The sequence below is a fragment of the Panthera onca genome, chromosome F2 (assembly GCF_046562875.1).
Source record: "Panthera onca isolate mPanOnc1 chromosome F2, mPanOnc1 haplotype 2, whole genome shotgun sequence".
NCBI classification, from domain to species: Eukaryota; Metazoa; Chordata; class Mammalia; order Carnivora; family Felidae; genus Panthera; species Panthera onca.
The window spans coordinates 49,296,329-49,324,258 of record NC_138356.1 but is presented as its reverse complement, the minus strand read 5'-3'; the positions used below and the strand labels follow the sequence as shown (position 1 = coordinate 49,324,258).

Sequence of the window (27,930 nt, the reverse complement as noted above, 5' to 3'; positions counted from 1 at the left end):
CTAAAAGGAGTAAGTTAGTTTGCAAATACTGTATTCTTCAATGACATAAGAAAGAAGATCAAGAATAAAATGTTGGACAGTCTTATCAACCAGGCCACCTTTCAGGACAGTTTTTACTTCCTCTACACATGTAACTGAACTGTTCATTATTATTCTAGAGCCAGTATTTTTATTTACATTTGCAAATCAAAGTGTAACAAATCATCATGTATCAGGAACGGTAGGAATACCAAGTGTTATTTCACAACTGCCACTATGTGTTTCTTCTTCTCCGACACAATCGATACAGATCCAGGCTTGCTATGTTTGAGACGATTCACTTCCCTAGAAATAAACAAAATATACATATATAAGCAAGCTTATGAGAAATCACCTTAACCAAAAAAAAACTGTCTCAGAAAAATCAGTCTTTTCTTTCACTAAAAAAATCCCTGCTGAAAAAAAATGTTTTCACAATCAGACTGGGCAAAAAGTACCTAGATATCAACTTCTGTTAACTTATTTAATTGCTTCTCTTATTATATAACAGTGTCCTTTATATAATTCTACGAGGAAATTGGCGGTGGGAGCTCTGCTTTAGATCCACAATTCTATAATGAAGCATATTAGAAAATTTTTATTTAAGAAATGGTGCTATGAGTTCTCTGCATTCTTTAACTTGGAAAATATATAATACCTCTTAATTACAGCTTCATTAGAAATCATTTTTTAAAACATGATTTACAAGTGTCTCTAGTATGAGCAGAAATGCTTTCTTATTTTGATGGAATTCAGTTTTACTGGTTGCCCTCTCAACATAATTTCAAAACTAGGTAATGAAAATTCTCTGATAATCATTGCTTCTTCCTTCTACCAGGAAAAAGAAAAAAAATAAAATAAAAGCTCAGGGAAGTGTTCAAAAACATCTCTAATGCATAACATCAACTATTCCCTCGAAAGGCAGGGTTTGGTTTATTTTCGGTGAGACGAGAGGGGGAAGTTAGAAAAGGGTACTGAAATAGAATCAAATGCCCCAAATCATACTTTCGTCGACGAGCTTCTTTCATGATGCGCTGTTCCTGAATCTGACTGTAGATGGATTTTGGTAGATGTCGGTGACGAGCAATGCGTTTTATATGAGGATGATGTTGAAATTTCTCTTTCAATTTCTGGTTATAATCTTTGGCTGCTTTTTCTCGTGATGTAAGCTGGAAAAATGTATTTTGATAATTCAATGAATGCCCTGTTGTTTTTCTTCAAATAACAAAGCTAGGAAGCACCCTTTCCTACAAAAATTAAACTTCTAGGACATGCAACCGAAATTGCCAATGTAATTCTACCCTTTACGAGGTCAGGTTAGAAATATCATCTCTGCTAACACTGAATTTCCTTTTGGGCAGTATGTACACTGTAGACAGATGCCACCAAGTGACAACATCAGTGCTGAGGAAATAGGGCTGTGTGGACCACTGAATTGGACCTTCTCTAGACATAAATAACATAGAAAAAGCACCTAAGTTAATCGCTCAACATTCTGGGGGGGTGAAAATCACTTCTGAACACAGGAAAAAAAAGCATTCAATTCTATAATAATAAGGCTTCATTTAACAATGTTAAGGATGATATGATTTAAAGGAACTTACAATGAATTGAAAACTAGGCATAGTATAATACTTCCCAATCATTAAACCTAAAATAAAATTGTCTTTAAGAGCCGTTTATCATATCGTGATTTTCCTATTGGAGCTACGGAGAAAATAACTCACGCTTAAACTTTCCTTTTTAAACTCAGTATTTGTTGCTGATATAAACACTCTGAATGTTTCTAATATTAAACATGAAACATTTAGAAAAACATCAAAAACAAAACAAAAGCCAACCATAACCCCATAACCCAGAGACAGCTAGCCAATGATAATGTTTGTTATTGCTTCTTTCAATCTTTTTTTTTATAGTCTGAAGCTTTCTGTATTTTTTTTTGAAGTTAGCATTTCACTGTCTTTGATATTAAAAGACCTCACAGGGACTTGAAGCGTTTGATGTGCCTGATTACTATTCCTTTAACAGAATAGGCATTCTCAGTTCTAACCTTCTAAGTCTCTACACCTTCTCTCCTCATCTCAAGGAAAAAACAAAGAATCAAGAAGGCTCAAATATTACCAAACATTTGAATTAACAAAGGTCTTTGAGGTGCCTGTAACATGAAAAAAGTAAATCTCAATGCAGCCTTGTCTGTTTTGTTGCTAACATTTCTTTTTATCACAACTATGCCAGTTTGATCAAAATAAAGTACTTCAAATAAATTCTCCTTACAATATAATCATACCCACTAAATTAGAAACTAGCTTTACGACAATGAAAGAAAATGGGATCTCTTACCACACCCAACTTTTCAGAAGCATTAGCTTTCCACAGACGAATGTTCATTTCATCAGATCCACACATAATATATTTGCTGTCAGAAGTCCATTTTACACAGATAACATGTTGCATTCTCTTTGTGTGATAGACTTCCCTACAGAAGAGGAATTAAGGTAAAATTAGGATTTTGATACAGAGTTTCTTTAACCACTGCCCATCAAGTATCTGGGTAGCATTTTTGAGTCTGAAGAGAATATAAAAGGGAAATTCAAATTAATTTTTATGTACCTTTATTGAACTAATATAACAAGGTTCTGTGCTAAGGAGTTAGAAAAAAAATTCTTGTCCTCAGAGAAATTACAATCCAATAAGAAAAATAAATATAAACTAAGCAAAACTAGATGCCCGGAGAAGTTCACAAAATTACTGAAGACTGATAACACGAGTAAAATATGCTGAGCTACAGTTTTTTAAAAATAAGGAATCAGGGGCGCCTGCATGGCTCAGTTGATTAAGCGTCCGACTTCACCTCAGGTCATGATCTCGCGGTTGGTGAGTTCAAGCCCCGCATCAGGCTCTGTGCTGACAGCTCGGAGCCTGGAGCCTGCTTCAGATTCTGTGTCTCCCTCTCTCTCTGGCCCTCCCCCTCTCGAGCTCTGTATCTCTCTCTCTCTCTCTCTCTCTCTCTCTCAAAAACAAACATTAAAAAAAAATTTTTTTTTTAAATAAGAAATCAATTATCTCCCTCCTTCCAAATCAATGCGGGTAAACAATCACTTTTCCCCCCCATTTTACTGCAAAATAAAATAAATGCAATGGCATTCAAAGAGCACATCCTTATACGCTGAGCCTAATGTCTGATTTCTGTTTTGGTTAAATTGTTTAAAAACCTCACTTAAATGAAGTAAGAGTAGATGATTTCCATGTGTGAACAGAAAGGGAGGGTTACAGAAGTGTCTGATGAGTTAAGAATCATTTAATAAATGGAGATGTAAAATATCATACCTATCTGGAAAGGCTGTGAAACATGCTAAGTGAATTCACAGAAGACACTATATTGGGAAGTGTTGAGAGAGCATTAAAAAACAAGTAAAAGACAAGGTCAGGAAAAATAGAGGCTTTTGGAGAAATGAATTTTCCACATCTGGGTTAGATGATTCAAAACGCAGATGAGCGAGAAAGGAAACAAACTCAGCATACTCTGCACAGAAAAAGAATACTCATACATGATGACCAGACTAAACAGAATCCAGATTTATAAAAAATATCTGAAATACACTCACAAAACTAGTTTTTTACACTGTTTCTAATGGAAATGTTTTAAGCACTTAAGTGAACATATACAGAAACCCTAAGAAATCTATTTCTGAAAGGGGAAGGACGGTTAGAAAGAATATCCTATGAAAATGAAAACTAGAGGAGATAGACTTTTTCTTCTCCTTCCAATGCTCTGCTTTTATAAGATTCAGTTCTCATAATCTCACCTATTTAAGAGGCTCCTTTTTTCATTAGCAATATAATGAATTTAAACGATAGAAAATTCAATCAGGCTTCAGTAACCATTAAAAATAATCTCTTCATGTATTAGACCAGTCAAATCTAGTGATTAATTACTTAACCAAAATAGATCCTCTTTAACGGTAAACTATGCAGAGTTTTTCTAGATTTGTTTATGCATGTTTACGAAGCTCACTAAATGTGATACTGTTAGGAGATAAATACATTTTAAAAACTTATATTCTTTAGTATACAGTCAAATTATGCCATGTGAGGGGTGCCTGGGTGGCTCAGTCAGTTAAGCATCCAACTTCAGCTCAGGTCATGATCTCACAGTTTGTGAGTTCAAGCACCGCACGCTAATAAATGCAGAGCCTGGAGCCTGCTTCAAGTTCTGCGTCTCCCTCTCTCTCTCTCTCTCTCTCTCTCTCAAAAAAAAAAAAAAAATTAAAAAAAATTAAAAAAAAAATTAATCCATGTGAATGCCAGTCATTTACTTGTTTGCTTAGTAAATATTGAATGAAATCCCAACAGAAGCCTAATTTTAGGGCACCTGGGTGGCTCAGTCAGTTAAGCATCTGACTCTCGGTTTGGGCCCAGGTTATGCATGAGATCAAGCCCCAAGTCCCGTGTTGGGCTCTGTGCCAACGGCACGGAGCCTGTTTGGGATTCTCTCTCTCCCCCTCTCTCTCTGCCCCTCCCCTACTTGCTCTCTCTCTCAAAATAAGTAAAATAAACTTTGGGGGGGAAAAAAGCCTGATTTCAAATACTGACTTACCTGCAGCTTTTAATAATCTATTAAAAGTTTACTTTAAAAATACACTTTAACCATTTTAAGGTCTTTCAAAGAAAAACATTTTAAAAATAAAGATTCTTCAAAGCACTAGCTATGTTATTTGAGGGTTTGTAATGAACCAGATAGAGCAGACCGCAGAATTAACTCAAACTAGCTTTTAAGCAGATGAAGGCAAAGGTCAGAGGAAATACCACTTACATCTAAATCCAACAAGTAGCATATACTACCACTGTGATTACAAAAATCTCCAAACGACATCAGCAGACAGACAATTCCCTGGAAATGGGGCATAATTCCTTACTCCATACAAGTTTGGAATTACTTGAGCTTTTTAGACAGACCTACATTTGGCTGCCCACAGTGGCTTTGCAATAATTCAGCTTGAACTCAGCTGCAAAGGCCTTGAGATCATAGGTGTCTAAACATCCTAAATGCTCTTTGTCTTTCTTGTTCTTTTCCCATTCTTTGTGCCTGCTTATTCATCATGTTAGAAAAGTATTGTCCTACCACCTTTGGAGGTTCTGATGCAAAGAAAATAATGGAAGGCCACATTCCCTTGCTTCTTGGTATCTTCTAGGGATGTAAGAATAGAAACTATCGGCCCTGCCTTGGGCCTGACTGAATAATCCCAACAAACCATTCATGACAGTCTGCAGAATATCAAGTTGTAAATGAGGCAACAGCCATACGGAAACCAACACCAGGAGTTCTACAGTGGAGAGGATGGAGTGAAGATCAAAATCATCACAACACTCTAGTCGATATGCTTTTGATTCAGGCATCTTTTTTTAATTTTTTTTTTTTTTTAAAGAGAGAGAGAGAGAGAGAGAGAGAGAGCGCGCAAGCAAACAGGGGAGACGGGCAGAGGTGGGGAGAGAGAATCCTAAGCAGGCTCCACACCTCAGCGCTGAGCCCGGTGCCGGGTTCCACGATCCTGGGGAATCATGACCTAAGCCAAAATTGAGAGTCTGACACTCAACCGACTAAGCCACCCAGGCACCCCCAAGCACCTTTTTAATCAGATACACAATGATGATGACAATGATACGCTAGTAATCAACGATACCAAAAGGGTGAGGAATCAGTATGGACCCCACAAATTACAGGGTAGAAAGATGCAACTATCGCAAGTAAAAACACCAAAGAGTTAAACAAAGCAGGCTGGCTATCACCGAAAAAGGTGTGGATGAGTTGCTGGACTGTCAGGAGGCACTATCTGAAAGATCTTTTGTTTCGGAAACAAGGCTGGGACTAAGGTGAAGCAGGTGCAGTACAGATGTGGGGCTGGCACCTGCACACCCCTAACAACCAGTACCTCCTTGAATTCTGCACCGAGGCACCTCACTCAGATGCGTCCTAGTGCTGACCCTGCTGGAACAGAACAACGGTGAATCAGGAGAAGGACACAACATGCCTCTGAAAATGAACGTCATTCTTTCAAAAGACTCCAAAAGCTTCAGCACTGTAGAAGCTAGGCTAGTTATCAGCGGAAGTAGTGATCAAAATTCTCATCACTGCACTAAAATGGTGAGACTTCTCCAGACTGTGTCATTACAACACCAAAGTGAATAATCTCTAGATTTTTTTTTTAAGTAAAGGACGGATCCCCGAACAACTCTGCTACCATCAATCTTTATGAAGCTGGGTAAACTGCTCTACCAGCTCCACGTTGCTGTCTTCTGGCACAAATCATCAGCTCCCACCCTCATTACACACGTTCTGTCTTCTTTCCTCTCCCAGATTCCATCACTCCTCTCCTTTCCTTTCCTACCTCCAATCACTCTGTTATCTTTCAGCAAGTCCATCTTCTCCCTACTGGAGCTTGAATTCCACTAAGCAAGAGTAGGATATTCAAGTATACGTATAGATGTCTATGTATGCATGTGCTGTATATATATATTTATATGCTATTTTAGAGAGAACGTTCACTTGGATTAATTTTAAATCTTAGTATCAATATTATTATTGTATCAAAATGCAGACAGTCATATCTTCACATGTGAGCAACACCACTATACTACTTTATCATTTTTTTACAACTTTATTTTAGAGAGCATGCATGTGTGTGTGAGTGGGGGAGGGGGGTGAGAGAGAAAGAGAGACGGAGGGAGGGAGGGAGGGGGATAGAATCCCAAGCAGGCTCCGTGCAGTCATTGTGCAGCCTGATGCGGGGCTCGATCCCATGAACCATGGGAACATGACCTAAGCCAAGATCAAGAGCAGGACACTGACTGAGCTACCTAGGTGCATCTTAATTATCATTTAAAACAAAACAATTTTTAAGTAATCTCTATGCCCAACATGAGGCTCAAACTCATGACCCTGAGATCATGAGTTGCGTGGAGCCAGCTAGGCTCCCTAATTACCATTTTTTATGGGGAAATTTCCTCCAGCTTAATTGGGTTTTGCTTTGCATATGCTTCCCCAACACATATAAAGCATTACCAAAGAACAAGAATATGCATGAAAGTGCTTTGTAAACCACAGCACACTATACAAGAGGCTATTATCTTACACAGGAAATTAGGTTTTCTATTCCATGAAAGAAATTGCCCAGTAGGCTTTTTGCCCATAGATGACACAGTGCAAGCTGGTATCCCAAGTCACAATATCTGGGTTGAATTCTACCCTATACACATAACCAAATAACCTTTCAAAAAAGATAAAGGACTGATGATAAAGACAAGAAAAAAATCAAACAAATGGTTTATTGGTAGTCACATACCTGCTTCTACTTTTGTCCACAGGAAAGATTCGAATAGATTTATCAAAACTAGCAGACACAAACTCCTTCCCAGTGGGAGAATAATCCACATCAAGCACCGCAGATACATGATCCATATGTACCATTACAGGAGTGTCCAGTGCACGCATATCGAAAGTATATAAGCTGTAAAAGAATTTTTAAATTATTTCATACGAGTGTCTATAAAGAAGAATATGTGGTACTAATGAAACTAAGACCATTAGCCAAGTTACACACATCTAAATATACAGCCTCTTTACATGGAAGCTAAGGGATTGGGAAAAATACTACCAGTTTTTCTTATTCCTTAAGATTACACTTAAACACTTTTATCTTCATAAACATAAACCTCATTGTAGAAAATGTGAAACTTTCAAAAAAGTACAGAGTACAAAACCTACCTTTAATTCTACCGCCCAGAGAATATCAGTTAGTGCCATGTAATTACGTCTAAGCTTTTCACCATGCTAATATTTAAACACATACTTTTAACAAAATTGATAATATTGTATAAAGCTCTGTAGTCTCATATTTCATGTAGCATATTATAAGCACTTATGGTCACATATTATTTAAATAAGTTAAAAGAACATAATTATTTAAAAATTTATTTAAATACATTTGCTTATAATTTGTTAATAAAAAATTTCCAACTTTCAATTTTAAATAATATTTCAATGAAATGCCAGTATTTGAATTTTTGAAATTCAATCTTTGAGTGGAACAGACTTAATTAAACCTGGACAAATTCCTATAAGTAAATTACTAAATCCAAAAGCAAGAGCACTTTTAAGATTTTTAAGTTGACAAAACATTTCCAATAAAGTTCCACTTTTATTAGTGATATGTAAGAGTGACCATGGCTTTTCCAAAGGGCATACTAAAAATTAGAAAACTATATGCACGGTTGGTTAAAAAAAAAAAAAAAATCATGATTTTCAAGATTTAAACACCCTTAATCAATAGCTAAAAGAATAATGCTTCAAATGAGCCAACATGCACAACAGACAATAATAAGAGAGAGCATTACTGTAGTCAAGTTCCAAATATCAAAACACTTCAAGATGCTAAGATTACCGAGCAAAAGTATGAGGAGAAACAGGATATCTACATAATTTCAAAGTATCTCCCCAAAGATAAATGTGAATTACAAAAGGAAAAACATAGTAACTTTACAATGCAGAAACTTGGCAGATACCACCCTAAGTGATCAAGATCAACACCACCGGTAATTAGAGTGACATCATGTACCCCAAAGTGATGAACCAAGAAGGTCACATCAGTTTTGTGGTATTCTTGTAAAACATGCAAAATCTCAATCTAAATAATGAGAAAACATCAGTCAGCCCAAATTAAGGACAGTCTACAAGATAATTGACAAGTAAATCCTTTTCGAAAGTACTATCATAAAAGATTGGGGGGATTCAGAACAGTCACAAACTGAGCAAAGGAGACATGACAATCAAATGCAGTGTGGGATCCTGCACTGGATCCTAGAATGGACAAAGAATATTAATGGAATGACTAGTGATGGAATAAAGTCTGTAGTTTATAGTATTGTACCAATATTAATTTCTTGGTTTTCCTAATTCCATTATGGTTACGTAAGATGTTAACATTAAGGGAAGCTGGCTACCACACACCATTTTTGCAACTTTTAAATAAGCCCAATATTATATCAAAATGTTTAAAAAATTGATGTCACACTTCAAAAAGAATATTTTTTTAACACAATTGTTGCAAGAAGTCACTCATGCTACTGACAAAATATCCCCAATAACATAAAATTCTCAAGAGAAAGTCATTGTTCTTTTTTAAATCTCTCAACCATAGTGCCAGGTGGCTCAGTCGGTTTAATGTCCTACTCTTGAGTTCAGCTCAGGTCATGATCTCACAGGGCTAGCTCTGCATTGGGCTCCACGCTGTCAGCCTAGAAGCCTACTTGGGATATTCTTTCTCTCTCTCTCTCTCTCTCTCTCTCTCTCTCTCTGTCTCTCTCTCTCTCTCCCTCTCTCTCTCTCTCTCTCCCCCTCTCTCTCAAAATAAATAAACTTTAAATACCCCAACATACCACAGGATTGTCAGCCAATGCCATTCTGATCTCTGAGGTTACATTTCTGAGTTGACAACTGCTTTATTTTCCTTCTCTAGAGCAGTGGTTGTCAACCAGCTTTGCTTTGTTTCAGCATATTCTGTTTTTTTAGTAAATTCTGTTTTAATCTCTACCCAAGAAAAATGTTAAGAACTTATTCAAAATCTAAGCAAATGAATCCATTTGGATAGACAATGTTTACATACACAAAGTTTGGTGTTATAGGATTCTTTAGGGATCATCTATTTCAACTCTATTATCTTATAGATGATGAGACTATGGCACAAGTTAGTTTACATGCCTACTCCAAATTTCTACAGCAGTTACTGGTTGGGTCTAGACTTCAACTTGCGTTTCGAGTTCAGAATTATTAGACTATTTAGCAGGCAATAAAAGAAAGAAAATATAAAAAATATATACTATGGCAAGATCACTTTCAAGTAAGAGCAATTATAGTAGTCAAACAGTCACCCCTTATAAGCGATGTGCTCTTTGTTTCAGGTGCCATATGAAATTCTTTCCAAGGCAAGAATGGAGAAAGCCCAGGGGTCTGTAAAAAAGGTATCTTGCCGGGGCGCCTGAGTGGCTCAGTCGGTTAAGCGTCCGACTTCAGCTCAGGTCGCGATCTCGCGGTCCGCGAGTTCGAGCCCCGCGTCGGGCTCTGGGCTGATGGCTCAGAGCCTGGAGCTTGCTTCCGATTCTGTGTCTCCCTCTCTCTCTCTGCCCCTCCCCCATTCATGCTGTGTCTCTCTCTGTCTCAAAAATAAATAAACGTTAAAAAAAATTTTTTTAAAAGGTATCTTGCCAAAATAGCTAATTAGAACAAACTTCAGAAACCTTAATAAGGCTGGTCAGCAAAATATTATATTATTTCTTTTAACTGGAATAAGGCCATTTAATTTCAAAACGTTGATAAAGACTAAAAGAGCTTCAATTAATTTGGTTTGATATTCCTTGCTAATGAGAATTCAACTGAGTTTGAGTACAGAAAACCATAATAGATGTTTTTAGTTGGTACCACTAAAACTTCGTGTAATAAATCCTATTTCTGAGCTAATTTATGTTTTCACAAATAATAATAGTGGAAAGAAAAAGAACTTAAATACAGAAGATCTAAAGTTCAATCCAATGAGAAACTTCCAACTTCTCAAAAAAACATGTGTTAAGAATCTACCACAAGCATTACACTACAACACACGCTTTGGATTTAAAAAAAGAAAGAAAGAAAGAAAAGAAAAGACACTTTTTCCTCCCTAAGATTAAACTCCCAGCTTTAACATCTTCATCTCTAAAAAGGGGATAACATACATGTCCTACCTCCTTATAGGGATACTGAAAAGATAACATAAGACAGCCAATGTGAAATGCCTTGACAAGTTTTAAGGCGATACATAGGGATCATAAAATTCCATCTAGGTCAAAAACGTAAGGCTAAGTCACCTTTACATGGAGTCATAGAATAACATATCTGTAAATGTTAGGGTAAAAATTGAAACTGTATTTTTCCTTTTGTCTTGCTGAAGTAATAGTGATGCTGATAACATGACTACATGAGCATCAGCTTTGTGAAGAGCTACAGATTTTGTAGGTAAGTATTTTTTTTAATGTTTATTTTGAGAAAAAGAGAGAAACAGAAAGAGGGAGGAAGAGCAGGGGAGGGACAGAGAGAGAGAGAAAGAGAGAGAGAGAGAGAGAGACACACACAGACAGACAAAGAGAGAATCCGAAGCAGGTTCTATGCTGTCATCTCAGAGCTTGATGTGGGGCTGGATCCCACAAACCATGACCTGAGCTGAAACCAAGAGTCAAATGCTTATTAACCAACGGAATCACCCAGGTACCCCTGTAGGCAAATATTTTTAGTTTCTATTAAAACATGTATGGTTCAGTCATTATTTGCATGGTGTAAAGCAGAAAGCAGCCAATTTTTTCTAGAAAGGGCCAGATTATACATATTTTCAACTTTGTGAGCCACATGGCTGCTTCTGCAACCACTCAACTAAGGCACTATGGCACAAAAGGACCCATATTCAATACATAAATGAACACAGTTATATTCCAATAAAAGTATTTACGAAAACAGGCAGCAGACAGGATTTGGTCTTCAGATCAGTTTTCTGTTCCTGGTCTGTATCATTTTGAAAACTCAATTTTTTTTTCTAACAAGTTCTTCCCTAATTTGGGAAATATATATACTTTTGAGCGAAACAAATGACCATTTTCTACCTTGTATATCAAGAACTACTACCTATGAAAACATATTTCATTAGTATGATTTATCCAATTGAGCCATTTCTGATAGAAATAAGCAAGTTATAAAAAGAAGAAAACTTACTTGTAATCTTCATTTGCTGCAGTAAAAATGAAAGCTTCCATAGGGTTCCAACAAATTGTGTTTGTTCTCATATCTAAGATGACCTGGAAGGGCAGAATACAGTAACCCATTACCATGAAATCAATTCCCTCTCAAATGGATAAATCTCCCACTTCATTTCTTTTCCTTCTTTTTCACTGATTTAAGCACATATTTAGCAAACACCCATCATGTGCACAGTACTCAGCTCCATGCAATAGGAAAGGAAATCAATCAATAATTGTTTCCTGAGTACACAGAGTAGTAGATACTGAAAAATATAAAACTACTTAATGGTCCCTCAACCTCAAATAACTTATTATTGAGTTTAGTCAGGAAAAGGAGATATACATAAGAAATACTAAAATATTAACAAAGAAACAGTAAATGATCAAGTATCAAATTGGGGGCAAAATTAATGACTTTAGGGTTTAAGAGGAGAAGAAAGGTTTCAAAAGAGAAGCACGACTTGAGCTGACCTGTGAAGGAACAGTATATTAGTGTTTCTCAACAAGAACACTGCTAGCATTCTGAACAGGATGATCGTGTGTTGTGTGTAACTGTCCACTGTAGATGTTTAGCCTCTCAGGCACCTGTCCACTAAATGCCAGTCTCTATAATGCCTCTCCCACATTTTTAAAAAGACACCCCTGGTTGAGATCTAGTACACTGAGGAGAGGAAAAAATAGAAGAAACAATGATAGTCTAGTATACAGAACAAAGAATAAAAAATAGCATCTCTGCATCCATCAAGGTGACCTGCCTATGACAACCCCTATTTAAATGTTCTCTTACTGACTGAAACAAACAAATAAATAGAATGCAAATAGGGACCAGATTTGGAAGGCCTTGAAAACCAGGCTATAGTTCTTTCCTTCAACCTAAAGTTATGGAACGCCATTAAAAAACAGAGAATGAAGGGCAGAGGAGGCAGAAACTACTACTTATCACACTAGATTTCATCTTAGCATTCTGCTAAATGTTTAAAATACCATGTCTTATTTTCACCAATGTGCTGGAAAGTAATTATTAATATCATCATTTTATAGGAGAAACAAAGATTAAGCTACCTGCTCAAGGTCTAAAGGTCTCAAAGTTCACGTGAGATGTGCCCACTAGATCATCATGAAGGAGTGAAATGATTAAAGCAGTAATTTGGAAAGATGATCATATTTATATAGTTGAAACTTTAAGGAATGTACTCCACTTCTAATATTTTGGAATTTATTACATGTTGTGAAAATGGTTTAGGAACAACAAAAATATTAAAAGCATTTCTTTTCCATGTGGATTATCACAATGGCCTCATGGCACATGAATGGTGTCTAGGCCCTTCTGCACCCTCAGATTTGGAGCACCTGAAATCAACTTTATACGTACTTACAATGGCACTCTTCTCTTTACTGACAATACATTTCTCTGTCGATAGTCAGCTTAAGGTTGTATTAGCTTTGATATCTAAGTCCTAGAATGACTGCTGGGAAATCTGCCACCTTGAACAAGATATTATTTATCTAAATAAAACAGCATGTAATTAAACAAATAAAGCTGGTTATGTGAGTCAGTTGCAAAATGTTCTGGAACAGAATACTATACGTATCATATGATAATCATGGTGTGTGAAGTAATGGGATGCAACACTTAAAAAGTCTGAACTCAGTGGGGCACCTGACTGGCTGAATCGGTTAAGCATCCAACTCAGGTCATGATCTCGCAGTTTGTGAGTTCGAGCCCAGCATCAGGCTCTGTGCTGACAGATCAGGGCCTGGAGCCTGCTTTGGATTCTGTGCCTCCCTCTCTCTGCCTCTCCCCCACTCACGCTCTGGCTCTGTCTCTCAAAAATGAATGAACACTAAAAAAAATTTTTTTAAAAAGAACTTTGAACTCCGTTAAGTCTGAATTAGATACCTAAAACTTCCTGGCATTAAAGAAAATACAAAGATAACTAGGATACAATACCTAGTGAAAATGTAAGGGTCTCTAAAAAGGAACAGGCGCCTGAGAGAATGCCATTATGATCACTTTGGCTTCTAAAAACATATGAAAAAAAATTTAAGAGAAAAACATTTGTTCCATATTTTTTGTTACTCACTCCATAGAAGAACACATTAACAATTGTAAAAGCAGAAAAGAAACTGAAACTCACCTTTTTCAGGGGAGTAGCTTGCCTCATGTCATATAGTACTATATTCCTATCAGAAGCACAACTTCCCAAGAGAAATGTCTGAAAAATAAGTACAACCATCTCCAGTTAAAAGCCAAGCTTGGCAGCAAACCACGTCCATTCAATGAACAAATGATTCAATTACCCTTAATGTTTAAGATACAAATTTATAACATTAAAGTCCATTTTAAGAGAGTACAATGAATCACTCAATCTCAGCAACCTTAGTTAAGTATCTTCTTTTTATTTATTTTAGTTTTGAGAAAGAGAGAGTGTGAGTTGGGGGAGAGGGGAAGACAGAGAGGGAGACATGGAATCCGAAGCAGGCTCCAAGGCTCTGAGCTATCGGTACAGAGCCCAAAGCGGGACTCAAACTCATGAATCATGTGATCATGACCTTAGGCGAAGTTGGTTGCTTAACCGACTTGAGCCACCCAGGCACCCCAAGTCAAGCATTTTCACTGCTAAATACCCCTGTGTATATTTTACAAGGTAGTGTTGCAGTGTACAGATAAATCTGTGTTCTTTTTACAACTGAACACATTTTATTTATCCATTCTTCAACTTAGACCTATTTCCTATTTTTCAGTATTATCAATAACACTTCAGATAACATTTTCATAAACGCCAATTCTTCTTTTTATAAGGTTAAAATTTCAGTAGTGGATTACTGAATCAAAAAGTATTGGGGTGCCTGGGTGGCTCAGTCGGTTGAGTGTCCGACTGGCTCAGGTCATGATCTCACCATGAGTTTGAGCCCTACGCTGGGCTCTGTGCTGACAGCTCAGAGCTTGGAGCCTGCTTCTGATTCTGTCTCCGTCTTTCTCTGCTCCTCCCCCACTCACACTCCCTCTCTCAAAAATAAATAAACCTTAAAAAAAAAAAAAAAAAGTATGAACAGGGGTGCCTGGGTGGCTCAGTTGGTTAAACATCCGACTCTTGATCTTGGGTCAGGTCATGGTATCAAGGTTTCTGAGTCTGAGCCTTGCATCAGGCTCTGTACTGACAGTGTGGAGAATTCCTGGGTTTCTCTCTCTCTTCCTCTCTCACTGCCCCCCCCCCCCCCACTTGCTTACCTGTTCTCTCTCTCTCAAAAAAAAAAATAAATATAGGGCACCTGGGTGGTTCAGTGGGTTAAATGTCCTATTTCAACTCAGGTCATGATCTTCCGGTTTGGAGTTTGATCCCCACACTGGGCTCTCTGCTGTCAGTGCAGAGCCTGCTTTGGATTCTCTACCCACCCCTCTCTCTCTCTGTCCCTCCCCTGCTCATTTTCTCTCTCTCTCAAAAATAAAATAAAATATAAATAAATAAATACACCTAAAAAATTTTTTAAACAAATGCATGAATAATTTTACGGCTTTTGATGTTTAGGACTAATTGTTTTCCAAAGAGCTGTATCAATATACACTGCAGTGTGGAAATATGTCCATTTCACTGCAACTGGAAGCATTAAGTAGTGGCATTTAGAAGTTCATTTCTGTATGGCAATATTTCCTAATTATATAAACTAGTGCTTTTCAGTAAACATTTCCTCATGTTCATTAACTTTGTATAAACTAAGCCTATTCTTTGTCCAATTGTTTCAAGATGTTTCAAACATTTATAAGTCAGTCATAGTAGTATTGAAGGTGCTGATATAACTGACCCTTGGCATTATATGAAATCAAGCCCCCTACCTACCAGCAGGGCCTGAGTCCCACCAGGCCTCCTTACTCATGGTTCCTGACATAACTCTTGGCTTCTGCCTATCACTTCCTACTATAAGTGTAGGAGGAACAAGAAGAGTTATTTACTGCACAGTTGCATGACCAGCTAACTCCTACTCTGTGTGTGTACACAGCTCAAATAAAACATCATAAAGCTAATGCTACAACCATGAACTCAGTCCTTTCCAAAACCTTCCTTTTTAAATCACTTCCTCAGAGACTTTCCCCTAGTTAGTGACTCCTTTCAACTTTTCTTGGTTTCTCAAGAACCCAAGGTCTGACTAGGTTCCATTTCTAAAAGTTTATGAGACCTTAATCTGAGCAAAGCAAAAAATTCTACCTAGACTGAAAGTCGACTTTTACACTATAAAATGTGGTAATACTCAGCATAAAATTTTTGGCTTTATCAAAATGCTAGGCTTCAATATTTTAACAGGAAATTAATTATTAATGATTAGAGGAGACAAATATACTCCATTTGTTTACAGCCACATCCCTTTCCCATTAAGTTTAGTATAGGATGAGAGACAAGCATACCATTTGTTTCTACCACTAAGTCAGTTCATAAGGGTAATTTAAAGAAAAAATAAATAAAACCACATGGCTGAACAAATATAGCTGTTACACAGGCAAGTTTGAAAAACATGGTCACTATGTCATCACTAATAACTAATTATGATTTTGGAATTAATCATCAGCTCTTCTGACACAGGTGTTCACCAAAATAGACAAGCAAGATACTGTTTATCTCTCGCAGAAGTAGAAATCAGTATCTCTGTTCTGTTTATTTTTTTAATAGTAGTAACATCATCTTAAATTTGGGTAGCATCTTTAAAAAATATTCACATTTTTATCACGTTTTACCCTCATGACAAACCTATAATGTATACTGAAAGATCTAATTAATCTCATTTTAAAAATAAAGAAACAAATATAGAGGAGTGTGACTTGTATAAGGTCAATGCCAAGGTACACCAGCACCAAATACATTTCCAGTTTAGCTCCACACCAAGTAGGACACAAAATGTTCCTAAAAATGGCTTGTGTTTGTCGCCACCTGCTTCTGTCTATTGTCACCTTGGCCTGGCTCTGCAAAGCTGACTTGCACTTCAGGCCATATCTCACTTCTACAACCAAAAGACGACGGAGTGAAAAAGATATAGTACTGATAAATACTCTGGACTAACGATCAGCAAACGTTTTCTGTAAAGGACCTGACAGCAAATACTTTAGACCTCATGGGTCATTCTGCTGTCATAGCAGAAAGGCAGCTACAAGCAATATGTAAACAAAAGGGTATGGCTGTGTTCTAACAAAACTTGATTTATAAAAACAGACAGTGGGCTCACGAACCATAGTTTGCCAACCCCTGCTCTAGACCTGTAGACTCTCTCAGAAGTGTGCAGAAAGGTATATGCTCAGGGCAGGAAGGGTGTCCTCTGACGGTATGACTTCTCAGCAGCACCACAAGGCCAAACTCTCATCAAACTACAGCATCTCACGTTCCAATACTTCATACAAACAATTTTATACCCTGCTACTTTGACTTAACCTTTCTTCCACTTTACCAGCTCGGGTGTCTGAGAGTATAAAATTTACATATCAGGTTATTTATTCTTTAATACCATCTAACATACCATCTAACGTGATAATTTCCTACTAACTTCTAAGATTAGCTATACATGAAGCAATTTCCTTTTTTTTCTGCGGGGGAAAAGGCATCTTTACTGAGTCTTCTGGACAATGAGTTTACCTATTGTTACGTATTCAGAAATAGCTCATGGAAAGGTCTGAAGTCCAAAGGCTAGATTAATCTAGGCTTTAGGGCAGCCTCCTTTCCTAAATTCAGACCTGAATAACCAATAAGTAGTGGTTAATCTCCAACTCTTTCCTTAGACCTGGAAGGACTTAGGAATCATCATATTAGACTTCTGAGCAAAAAAAAATGAACTATCATCATGCAGGATAGTAATCATTACTATAAACCATTAGTGCCCTCGTCACTTACAAGAGAAAACAATGCCAAATGCCTCTTCTGACCTTGAAGAGAATTAGGAAATGAACATTTTCCCGAAGATACAACGATGTAATCTGTGGAACATGAGTTTTGAAGGCATGAGTAAAACTGAAGTTTCACCAGAACTTGCTTATGAGCACATGCACACACCCTCCTGTAACGGAGTATAACACTGGTGTAATGGTGTATAAAGTGGGCAAACACGTCAAGATCTGACCAAAGGTATCAGAACTCAGGTACAATCTGGAGAACTAACCAAATGCCAGAAGCCCATTAAGATTAAAAAAAAAAAAAAAAAAAAAAAAAAAAAAAAAAAATTCTTATAACACACATTCAAAAGTTTCCTAAACAGAGCTAAAATTATTAAATAAGGAAAGAGTAAGCAGAACATATTTCAAAAAGAAGCATTACCTCAATCGGGTTAAATTTAACACTACTTATACTGTCGAATCCCCAGGTCATTGAACATATAGGACTTGTTCTTTGTTCATCCCAAATGTCTACTTGCTGTCCACATGTGGCAAAAACAGCTTCCTTCCAGTGATGATCAATCCCTGTATATACTGTCTTTAAAAGCAAAGATGTTGCTATAAATGGATTTATCATTAACATTTCAAATCTACATAATATTTTAAATAATACTCTCATTTTTTTTTTTTTTAAGAAAAAGTCCCTATTTACAAAGAAACTTCTTTGAAGCCTTTCCTTAAAGGAGGAAACAGTACCATAAAAGGTGAGGATTCTTATCACACCTTCTGGAAAAAACATTAACAGGGGATGTATTTAAATTTAAATACTTATCACTGAAGTAATCCTTAAATCATCATTGGGTATTTGAAGGACCTTGGTTGGAACCAATTAATGAAATGCAAAGGTAAGGTCTAAAACACTTAGTTCCACATTTAACACGTGAAGTACTGATTCCCAGGCAGAAAACAGAAACCAACAACTGGATTAAAATTTAGGGGGAGGAATAAAGCTGGCAAGGGTGGATGCTAATATTGTTAAAATCAATAAAATGTCATAAATTTTGATATCCACTTAAAAGATCTATTCAGGGCCAGATTAAAATTTGTCTTTGTACTATGTGGTAAAAAAATGTTTGCAAAGCAAATAAGAGGGAAATATTTAGCCAATACTTTAGGCTTTTAAGAACTCTTAGCAGCATCTGCAGGCTTCCAATTGTTATTTATGAAGGCAAGTCTGACAAACTTTTCCATAGTAAGATTTAATCCCCACTACCACAAATATAGAGGTTAAGATGAAATATTTCAAAAACATTTGGAACTCCTGGAGAAAAGACATTTTACAAGAGGGAAACCAATTTTGTTTTAGGAATTACTGATTTGCCAATTATTTCCATCGTATACTCATGTCCCACCTCTATGTGCCCTTAAAAACAATCTGAAGAGCAGAACTTAAATATATACCAACATGATACTGAAATGGCAAACTGATTTTTAAAATGCATATATTTCAAGATTAAATTGAACTTTAGAAGTTTGCTTAGTATCAAAATGTAAACATTATAAAACACAGGTAGGCCATATGATCTGAATTACACTTAAGCTATAACTAAACCATATCGCGTGATTTGCAGAATAATGTTGTAAGAAATATCAATGAGATTTATACGAAAAGCATCACATTATAATACCTCTTCACTGCCTAAGGGATTCTTTCAAGTAAGACATTCTGAGTTTTGTATAAGATCTATAATATAAATCAGAGAGAATCTGAAGCATTATTTTTCGTATAGATTTTCTCCCATGGACTTGCCACAGAAAATGTTTCACTGCATCCTTTAGCTAAACACAGAAACTGAACCCAATACAATGAACACCAAAGAACCATTCAAATTCTTCAGCTGCAAAGGACCTTAAACTGCATTAAATATTGCTTAAAATAGGTCAATTATTGCAGGCTCAAGTCTCATTTACATCTTTTTTTCAAATTAAAATTCTGAAATAATTTTAGTAAAAGAGAAGAATTTTAATAAGCAAATATAAGTCAATTTTTTTCTTGTACCTTTCCTAATATTGTATGCAACGGTTCCTCCTCTTCTCCATAGCCTGGTCCATCCATTTTCCACTGCTTCACAGTTTTGTCATCACCAACCTAGAAACATTTATTATTAAGATGATAATGGACAACTGTTATAAACTGTAAACATGCTAACATATACATCAAATGATAAACATCTCTATTTTAAAAAATGCACATCCCGTATACTTCCAGTATTGTATTTACTGATACGTTAATATCCCAAAATGTTATAGTAAAGATTTGTGACAAATACATACAGTACATAAAATTAAAATAAGACAGTGTGAGTAGAGCAGAAGGAGAGCACGAACAAAGGTCATAAGTTTGGCAAAAAAAAAAAAAAAAAGCATACTGTAAAAAAGATGGCATTTCAAATTAGGAAGAAAAATGAATTATAATAAAATGGTATTTTGATATCATGTTACTCATTAAAAAGTTTGAACCAATCTGATACGTGACATAAACATAAAATTCCAGGGGTGCCTGGGTGGCTCAGTTGGTTAAGTTTCTGATTCATGATTTCAGTTCAGATCATGATCTCACGGTTCATGAGTTTGACCCTGCATCAGGTTCTGTGCTGACAGCGCTTGGGATTCTTTCTCTCCCTCTCTCTCTGCCCCTCCCCTGCTTGTTCACACTCACGAGCGTGCGTGTGCGCTCTCTCTCTCTAAAACCATTTAAAAAAAAGTTTTAAAAAGCCTTAAAGAAATAAAAATAAAATTCCACATAATTTTAAATGTAAAAAATTAAATACAAAATATAAAGATACTAAAGAGAAGTCATTTTTTTAACCTTGGCATGGGTAAAGTACTTCTTTGCATGACATAAGATTCCAAAAACCATCAACTCACTGGTTTTCAAGCCATGAAATGCAGACCTCTGAAGGAGCTTGAGAATTTTTCAGGGGTCCACAAGGTCAAAACTATTTTCATGATATTGTAAAGACATCGTTTGCCTTTTCACTGAACTGACAGTTACGCAGATGGTGAAAAAGCCATGAGGAGTAGGGCGTTGGTGTCTTAGCCCAATCACAGCAAGGTAACAATGGTAACTTAGACTTGGGTATGTGGTAGATATATTCAAGATATTAAGTAAAAACTAATCTGCAAAACTGAATGCACAATATAACTTAATTTGGGATTAAAAACATAAGATAATCATACGTAGGGTATAAACAATTGTATATATACACCAAACCACTAGTTTTCCCGAAAAGCAGAAATACAGGATACGTTAACTTTCTCATTTTTTACGTTTATGTTATATGCAATCTACATCTACTTCTTAAATAAAAATATTAACAAAAATATGTATTTATGTATGAGAGAGTATAAATTTAGCTCTTTCCTTACAGCAAATTCAAAAGGGAAACCCTTCCTGCAAAACAATTCATAGTGCCCATGATATCAGAATAGAAGGGTAATTAGGAGAGAAGTTTTGGTACTAAGGTCAAATAGGAATTTCTTTTGTTGAGGATGCTAACAGAATCCTTAACATCCTTATAATAGAAAAAAGTATTTAATAAGGCAGTATCTTATTTAACAACCTGAATCTGAGCTACTGGCATCAGACCAAAACCTTAATTCTGGAAAGCCAATTCTACCGAGAGCTAGTAAGATGTAATTTAGGCACCGGGGTCTTGGCTAATCTGGCTTGACCCAATGGAATATTAGTATTTATGGAAGACAAGATAAACTGTTATTGAGAATTCCCACTCTAAAAACTGTTTCTTTCAACCAAGCTTCTCACAGCGTCCACAAGCTCAAGACCGAACTTCCTTGTAATTGACTAAGCTACTCTATACAATCTATTGAGTACAAGTCTTAGCAAATCATCAATCCTGAGAAAGGTTTAATAACATTTTGTGGAAATGAGGAGCCAAACAATATGTGCCTGGCCAGAATATCTTATCTCAAGGCTGAGTAAGCTAAAGAAAGACCTATTGGTGCTACAAATTGGGGTATAGTAGATATTATGAAATTTAGGTAATAAAGATTTACCTTTTGAAACACTGTAGATTAAACATTTTTTGAAACACTAAGTGCTGAAATTCTGCCAGCAAGCAGTTTTCACAGGTCTTATCCCTAAGCAAACGTGACTTTAAGATATCTGAAGAAAGGGAGTAAATAATGAATATGAAACATCTTTCACCCTTTACTCATTTTAGGCACTCAAAAAAAAAAAAAAAACAAAACACAAAAAAAACCCAGCCAGTAAATCCTCTGGGATATTAAACTAATCGATATATTCAGAAGAATAACTAACTGGATGGTAGCTGTGGTCAGTTTGCTCCAACTTCCCATGCAATTCCTTCTACAACATATGGTATACAGGGTCATAAAGCTTGTGTAAAGCCCTTTAGTGAAAAGCACCTGAATTTCCTGCGAAGTAGCTTATTTTGGTTTTTGACAGCAAGTAAGTTTCTCCCTACACCAAAACCAAAACTTTTAACATTAACACCTATTCTTAATGCTGCTACATAGAACAACACAAAGTCCACTTCTTCTTTCACACAACACTTTCAAATATTTAAAGCTTTCCCAGAAGTCATCTCTTCCCTTCACTACTCCTTTCCATCTGGCCCTGGCAGCCAGCATGCTACTCAAGATTTACAGGGCTGGTTAGTGTGTATGTATACATCAAGTGCCATACATATACATATACACATGTCAGAACTTCTGAAAGCATAGACACCAAATTGCCGACAGTGTGAAAACTGAAAGATTAGAATTACGGGACCTTGAACTATTTTTTATAGGTTCATGTTTCTAAAATATTTCTTTGTCTTCATCCTCATCATTCTTTGTAGTAGTTCACACAACCAACGACCCTTTCCTCCTGGGACATTAAGCTCATTTCCAGGCTCTTCTAGCTTTCTGGCTACTCCCAGAGTTCTCCCACTTCCTAGAGGCAGGCTTTCCCCAAGGCTATTTCTCTGACATTTCTGTATGTCTGTATTTTCCCTGCCACTTTTCCCTAATAATACGATTCCATGGCCTTAATCACTATTCCTGTATTGATGAGACCAAGTTTAGTTCTGACTTCCCTCCTGAACCCCAGACCTTTATCTAGAAGGGTCTGACAGACCTCTTCACTCAAATAGGCCATTGCAGTCCAGTTCATCCATCATACCATATCCTTCCCATTCCCACTCTCCTCCTCTAAAGTTTCTGACACTCCTGACTTCTCCATTTCTGGAAGGAAGAGCAATCTTCCTAAGCACCCCTCAGTTGTCAAGTCTGTCAAACCTCCAAAATGTTTTTAAACCTAACAACTACTTTCTATGATTTTCCCTCCCCAGCATGGATTCCTTATTGCTTACTCAAATTATTAAAACAGCCTGTAAACTGATCACTTACTGCTGTCAAATTAATTATCTCAAAGCACAGCTTAGATTCTGTCATTCCTATTATAAAACGTGCAGTGAAATTGAGCAGATATTTGTAGGCCAATGTTTATAGTATCATTATTCATAAAAGCCAAAAGGTGGAGACAACCTAAATGTCCACTGATAGATGGATAAACAAAATGTGGTATATATGTATAATAGAATGTTATTCCATCTTAAAAAAGAAAGAAATTCTGATACCTGCTACAACATGGATGAAGACATTATGGTAAGTGAAATAAGCCAGACACAAAAGGGCAGCTATTATTTAATTCCACTTATGTGAGGTACTTAGAATAGTCATAGAGACAGAAAGTATGATAGTGGTTACCAAAGGCTGGAGGCAGAGGGGAATAAGGAGTTACTGCTTCGTAAGTACAGAGTTTCAGTTTTCGGAAGATGAAAAAGTGGTGACGGTTGCTTAGTAATGTGAATGTACTTAATGCCACTGAAATGTACACTTAAAAATGATTAGAATATAAACTGTACCTCATGTGTATCTTAACCACACGCACAAATCCTTCAATAATTTACTATCTGGCAAAATAGAAATTACTGATTCCCAACCCTGAAAATCTTCCAGAGAAAACCAAACTATATTTCCAGCCTCACCTTACATTAATCCCACTTCTCAATGTTCTATGGAATGTTAGTTAAATAACATGTTAAGTAATCATTTATTAAAAAGATCAAAAACTTTGGAGAAGACTGGAGTATACATAAAGAAAAGAGGACTTTTCAAAGTTTTAAAATTTATTTTGGGCCGTGAAACTTCAAACGCCTCATGGAATAAAGGAACTCAGGAAACATTAAATCAGTCTTACACGTGTTGAAAAGAGTTAATGACTTAACTGCATCATACTTACAGTAAAGAAAGAAGTCCCACAAAAGCGAGTACATACTCCTCGTACAAAACCCTCATGGGCTTGTATCGTACGGATACATTTTCGTTTAGTCAAGTTCCAAATTCTAACCTATGACAGAGCATACCAGGAAATTTCCGTGAACTATAAACATAAAATGTTCAGGCAGAGGCACACTACATTCCAAGAAAAATAAATTCAACACTGAAAAAGCTATGACTCACCCCACCAGACTGCTAAAAACAAAGTCCTCCAGTTTAAAATACTGCAGTGCATATGGATAAGTGTATCAACAAGCAGAAAATTCAATCTGTTAAGTACTCTTGTTGATTCTAATTTAAAGTGTTTCAAAGCTCTCTCTTCTTGCCAAAGTGGAAATAAGTGTTGAATCATTAATAACATCCTCTGTGAGAAAAAAAAAAACAACCCTCACAAAACGTTTACTACTGTAAACATGCTTTATTGTTCACTGTCAAACTGAGCATTCGGCTGCTACATTTCTAATTTCTGAGGTTTAGATGAGAAACCACTGTAGTAATTCAAACACAATTCATTCTTGAGAATTAACAGAAAATAGGACAAAAAAATGAAATCGAACCAATTAAAATCCACCATAACACGAAACTGAAGAACATCTGTAACGTAACTATTTTTAATTTAAAATATCAGTGTTTGAAATGACACTTGCCTCTCCATCACATGCCCCAGAAAGGACAGTAGCCAGGCTCTTTGGGTGCTTTGCCAAGCAATTGACTCCATCTCGGTGACCATCCAGGGAAGCAAGGAATGGTTTTGCAAATACCCGTTCCAATTTGGTAGCATTTAAAGCTCTTACATACTCTCGCGGGACTTCAAAAGGATGTAAGGTAGGATCATAGTTTCTTGGAACTGAAATAAAAATGACTCCTCTTAATAAAACAGTTCACTTTTAATATTTCCTATGGCCTTCCTCAAGTAATCATTCAATTTGCTATTCAATAAGCCTCTGTTAGGAACACTGTTCTATACCTAGCACTGTGAAAAATACAAAAATAGATGACCTTTCACTCAGAAACCTTTCAGTAAAAAACTACGGGAAAAACATGGAAGGCATACATCTTGCAGAATAATTAGACCCTATAGATACCCTCAGCTTTTCCTTTTACAAGTCTTACTACATTCTTTAACTGCGTCGTAAACCTTTCATGGACAGGGATTCCACTACATTCCTCACTTTACTCCTTATGTGTTGCACAGTGCCTGGCACAAAACAAACGCATGATAAATGTTTGCCCAACTGAGCTCTACGTTCCTTTTGAGGCAGGAAACACAACTCATCTCCAGTGCTAATCACTCTGATAGGCACACAGTGTTATGATTATGATTGTAGTTACTATTTACTGAACACTTCCCACATGTGTTTACTTACTTAAAAAACAGTTTACAATGTACAAGGCACAGTTCCAAATACTGTGTATTAACTCACTTAATATCCAGACCCTATGGGTTAAGTCCTATTACTATTTCTTATTTTACTGATGGAGAAATTGAGGCATAGAGAAGTAACTTGCCTATGAAATGATGAAGCCAGGATTCAAACCAAAGCAGGCTGATTTCAGAATTGGTGTTCTTAACTATTATGCTATGCTGCCAAACAGGTTCTCAGTTAATAATTGTGCTTAGGAAATAATTCTAAGCCCACATGTCTAAAAAACGCTTAATGTTTAAAAGTAAGTGCATCTTTGGGGCACCTGGGCGGCTCAGTGGGTTAAGAGTCCGGCTTTGGCTCAGGTCATGATCTCGCAGTTTGTGAGTTCGAGTCCCGCGTCGGGCTCTGCGCTGACAGCTCAGAGCCTGGAGCCTGCTTCAGATTCTGTGCCTCCCTCTCTCTCTGCCCCTCCCATGCTCATGCTCTGTCTCTCAATAATAAACATTAAAAAAATAATAAAAAATAAAAAAAGTAAATGCATCTTCTTACCCCACAACTTCACCTTTTCATTTTTTTCTGACTCCCTGTTAATGGTACTATATCTAACATTCAGTCAAAATTTACAAGGAAATAACACCTAAATAAGAATGAAAGAATAAAAAAAAGGTAACAAACGTCTTCCTTGATTTATGTTTCACAAAGCTCCAATACTTCTATTTTTCCATTTTGCTATTAAAACTTCCATCAGAAACTATAAAGAAATAGGAAGATACTATAGAAAGTAAGACCCTTAATAACATCAGACGACTAAAAATCTCCTCATGTGGAGAGTCTATGACCAGCCAATCACTTACTCATTCCTCCATTTATAAACTTACAAAGCAACCACTATGTGCCAGGTGCTGTCTAGGCACAGTGGGTATAGAAACAAATCGGATTCTTCCCTTCTATGCAAACTCAGTGTGATGAAAAAGATAACCAAAATAATCATCATGAGACAATGTGATACATACACACTCTGATGTCAGCACGAAAATATGTGATAAAAAGCACAGAAGGGTGCTTTAAATGGAAGGGTCTACCACGGGAGATAAATATGGAAAGACTGTTGTTCAGAGAAAGGAGCTAGTGTAGACCGAGAAAGCGTGTGTGCCACAGGAAGCCTGAAAGAGAAATGTCGGAAATGCACTCAGATCTGCAAGAGTAAATGTAAGCTACTTGCAAGAAAAGTAGTGACTAGTGAAAGGAAGATGGAACCAGACGTTCAAGGAATAGGGATGATGTCTTGTCCAGGTGACATAACCTAATTTGCATTTTAGAAATATTACTACCTTGATACTTAACCCATAAACATCTTGTGAGAAGAGACCACATATTCCCCTCTCAGCATTATTCATGTATACGTTGGATAATCTCTACTATTCAATCAAAATAACAAAGTATCGTCCCAGCCTCATCTTCTATGGTTTATCCCCCTTACTCAAACTGATGACACGGCCCTTCTCGTATGCTTTATCTTTATTCCCGCCTGAAGGCCTTTGCACCTGGTATTCTCTTTACACATGGTTGGTCCCTTGTCATTTAGATACGATCCGCTATAATTCAGAATGTTAATGGGGGAACAGACCAGTAAATAAGATCAATAAAGAAGCCTTATTAATTTCATTTTAGCCATTCACGCATCAAACTTCTTCACAAGCATTAAGAAAACTTGATGGCTTTAAGTTTCACCTTTGTCTCTTCCACATTTAGAAGTATGTAATTTTGACGAAAGAGATTTAAAGAAGCCTATCAAACCCTTGAATCTACGAGTTTGGCTTTCAAGTTCCACTTCTCAACAACTGGAGCCAGAAACATCGGAGAGCAGCCGCTGAAGGGGGAAAGCGGAAGTATTCCAGACATAACCAACTTTCCCACGTGCCACTAGAAAAAGTTCTTCAAAAAGAGCCTTGAGGAGAAATTATCTGCTACCCAGTCCCGCAACGGCCTTATCTGCACTAAGTCTGCCTTGGCAAAAGGGAACAGGGAAAGAAAGAGACTGGAGCGTCAGTCTTCACCCAGCTTTATTCGGTGGAAGCCGAGTCCAGACTGAAGGCTGGTGACTCCCTAACTTGTCTCACCTCTTTGTAAGTCCAGCTTGGTTTCGCGGACATAGTTGTCCGGGTTCCGGCTCAGCATCTTCACCTTCATTTTGGCTGCTAGGTGTGCCCGACTCCGAGCCTGTCCTCCAAGTTTGGGTTACCCCCGCCTCCTCCGGCACATGCTACTTCCGCTTCTTCTAGACTACTTCCTGTCATGTGACTTCCACGGAGTGGAAGCCAGCCCCCTCCGCAGCACCCTGCGGCGCGCCGTAGTTTTGCTGACAAAGGTTGGTCCGAGGCGCTTTCTCTGCCGTACTCTCGCGTCCGCGTCCCTCGGCCAGAATCGGCAGCGGACGGGGGCGGGGCGGGGACTTGGCGGAGGACGGCGCCCCGCCTCCTTCGCTCTCTCCGCTGGCGTGACGTGCTGCCC

General features: G+C 37.1%; 1 protein-coding gene across 2 annotated transcripts; it reads right to left on the bottom strand.

Moving 5' to 3' along the window:
• Positions 1 to 146: 146 nt before the first annotated feature.
• On the bottom strand, positions 147 to 27,888 carry DCAF13 (DDB1 and CUL4 associated factor 13). Of its 2 annotated transcripts, XM_078441661.2 has the most exons (11): positions 27,540 to 27,886; positions 24,700 to 24,899; positions 24,015 to 24,122; positions 19,743 to 19,832; positions 18,126 to 18,281; positions 13,971 to 14,048; positions 11,807 to 11,889; positions 7,359 to 7,523; positions 2,359 to 2,494; positions 1,024 to 1,187; positions 147 to 324 (listed from the first exon to the last, which is right to left on the bottom strand). In XM_078441661.2, the coding sequence occupies exons 1-11, from the start codon at positions 27,607 to 27,609 to the stop codon at positions 237 to 239; spliced, it is 1,338 nt and encodes a 445-aa protein (XP_078297787.1). In that variant the 5' UTR covers positions 27,610 to 27,886; the 3' UTR covers positions 147 to 236. The 2 variants fall into 2 exon arrangements, with proteins under 2 accessions (XP_078297787.1, XP_078297788.1); XM_078441662.2 differs by lacking the exons at positions 24,015 to 24,122; positions 24,700 to 24,899 and having other exon boundaries at positions 27,540 to 27,888.
• Between the last annotated feature and the right edge of the window lie 42 nt (positions 27,889 to 27,930).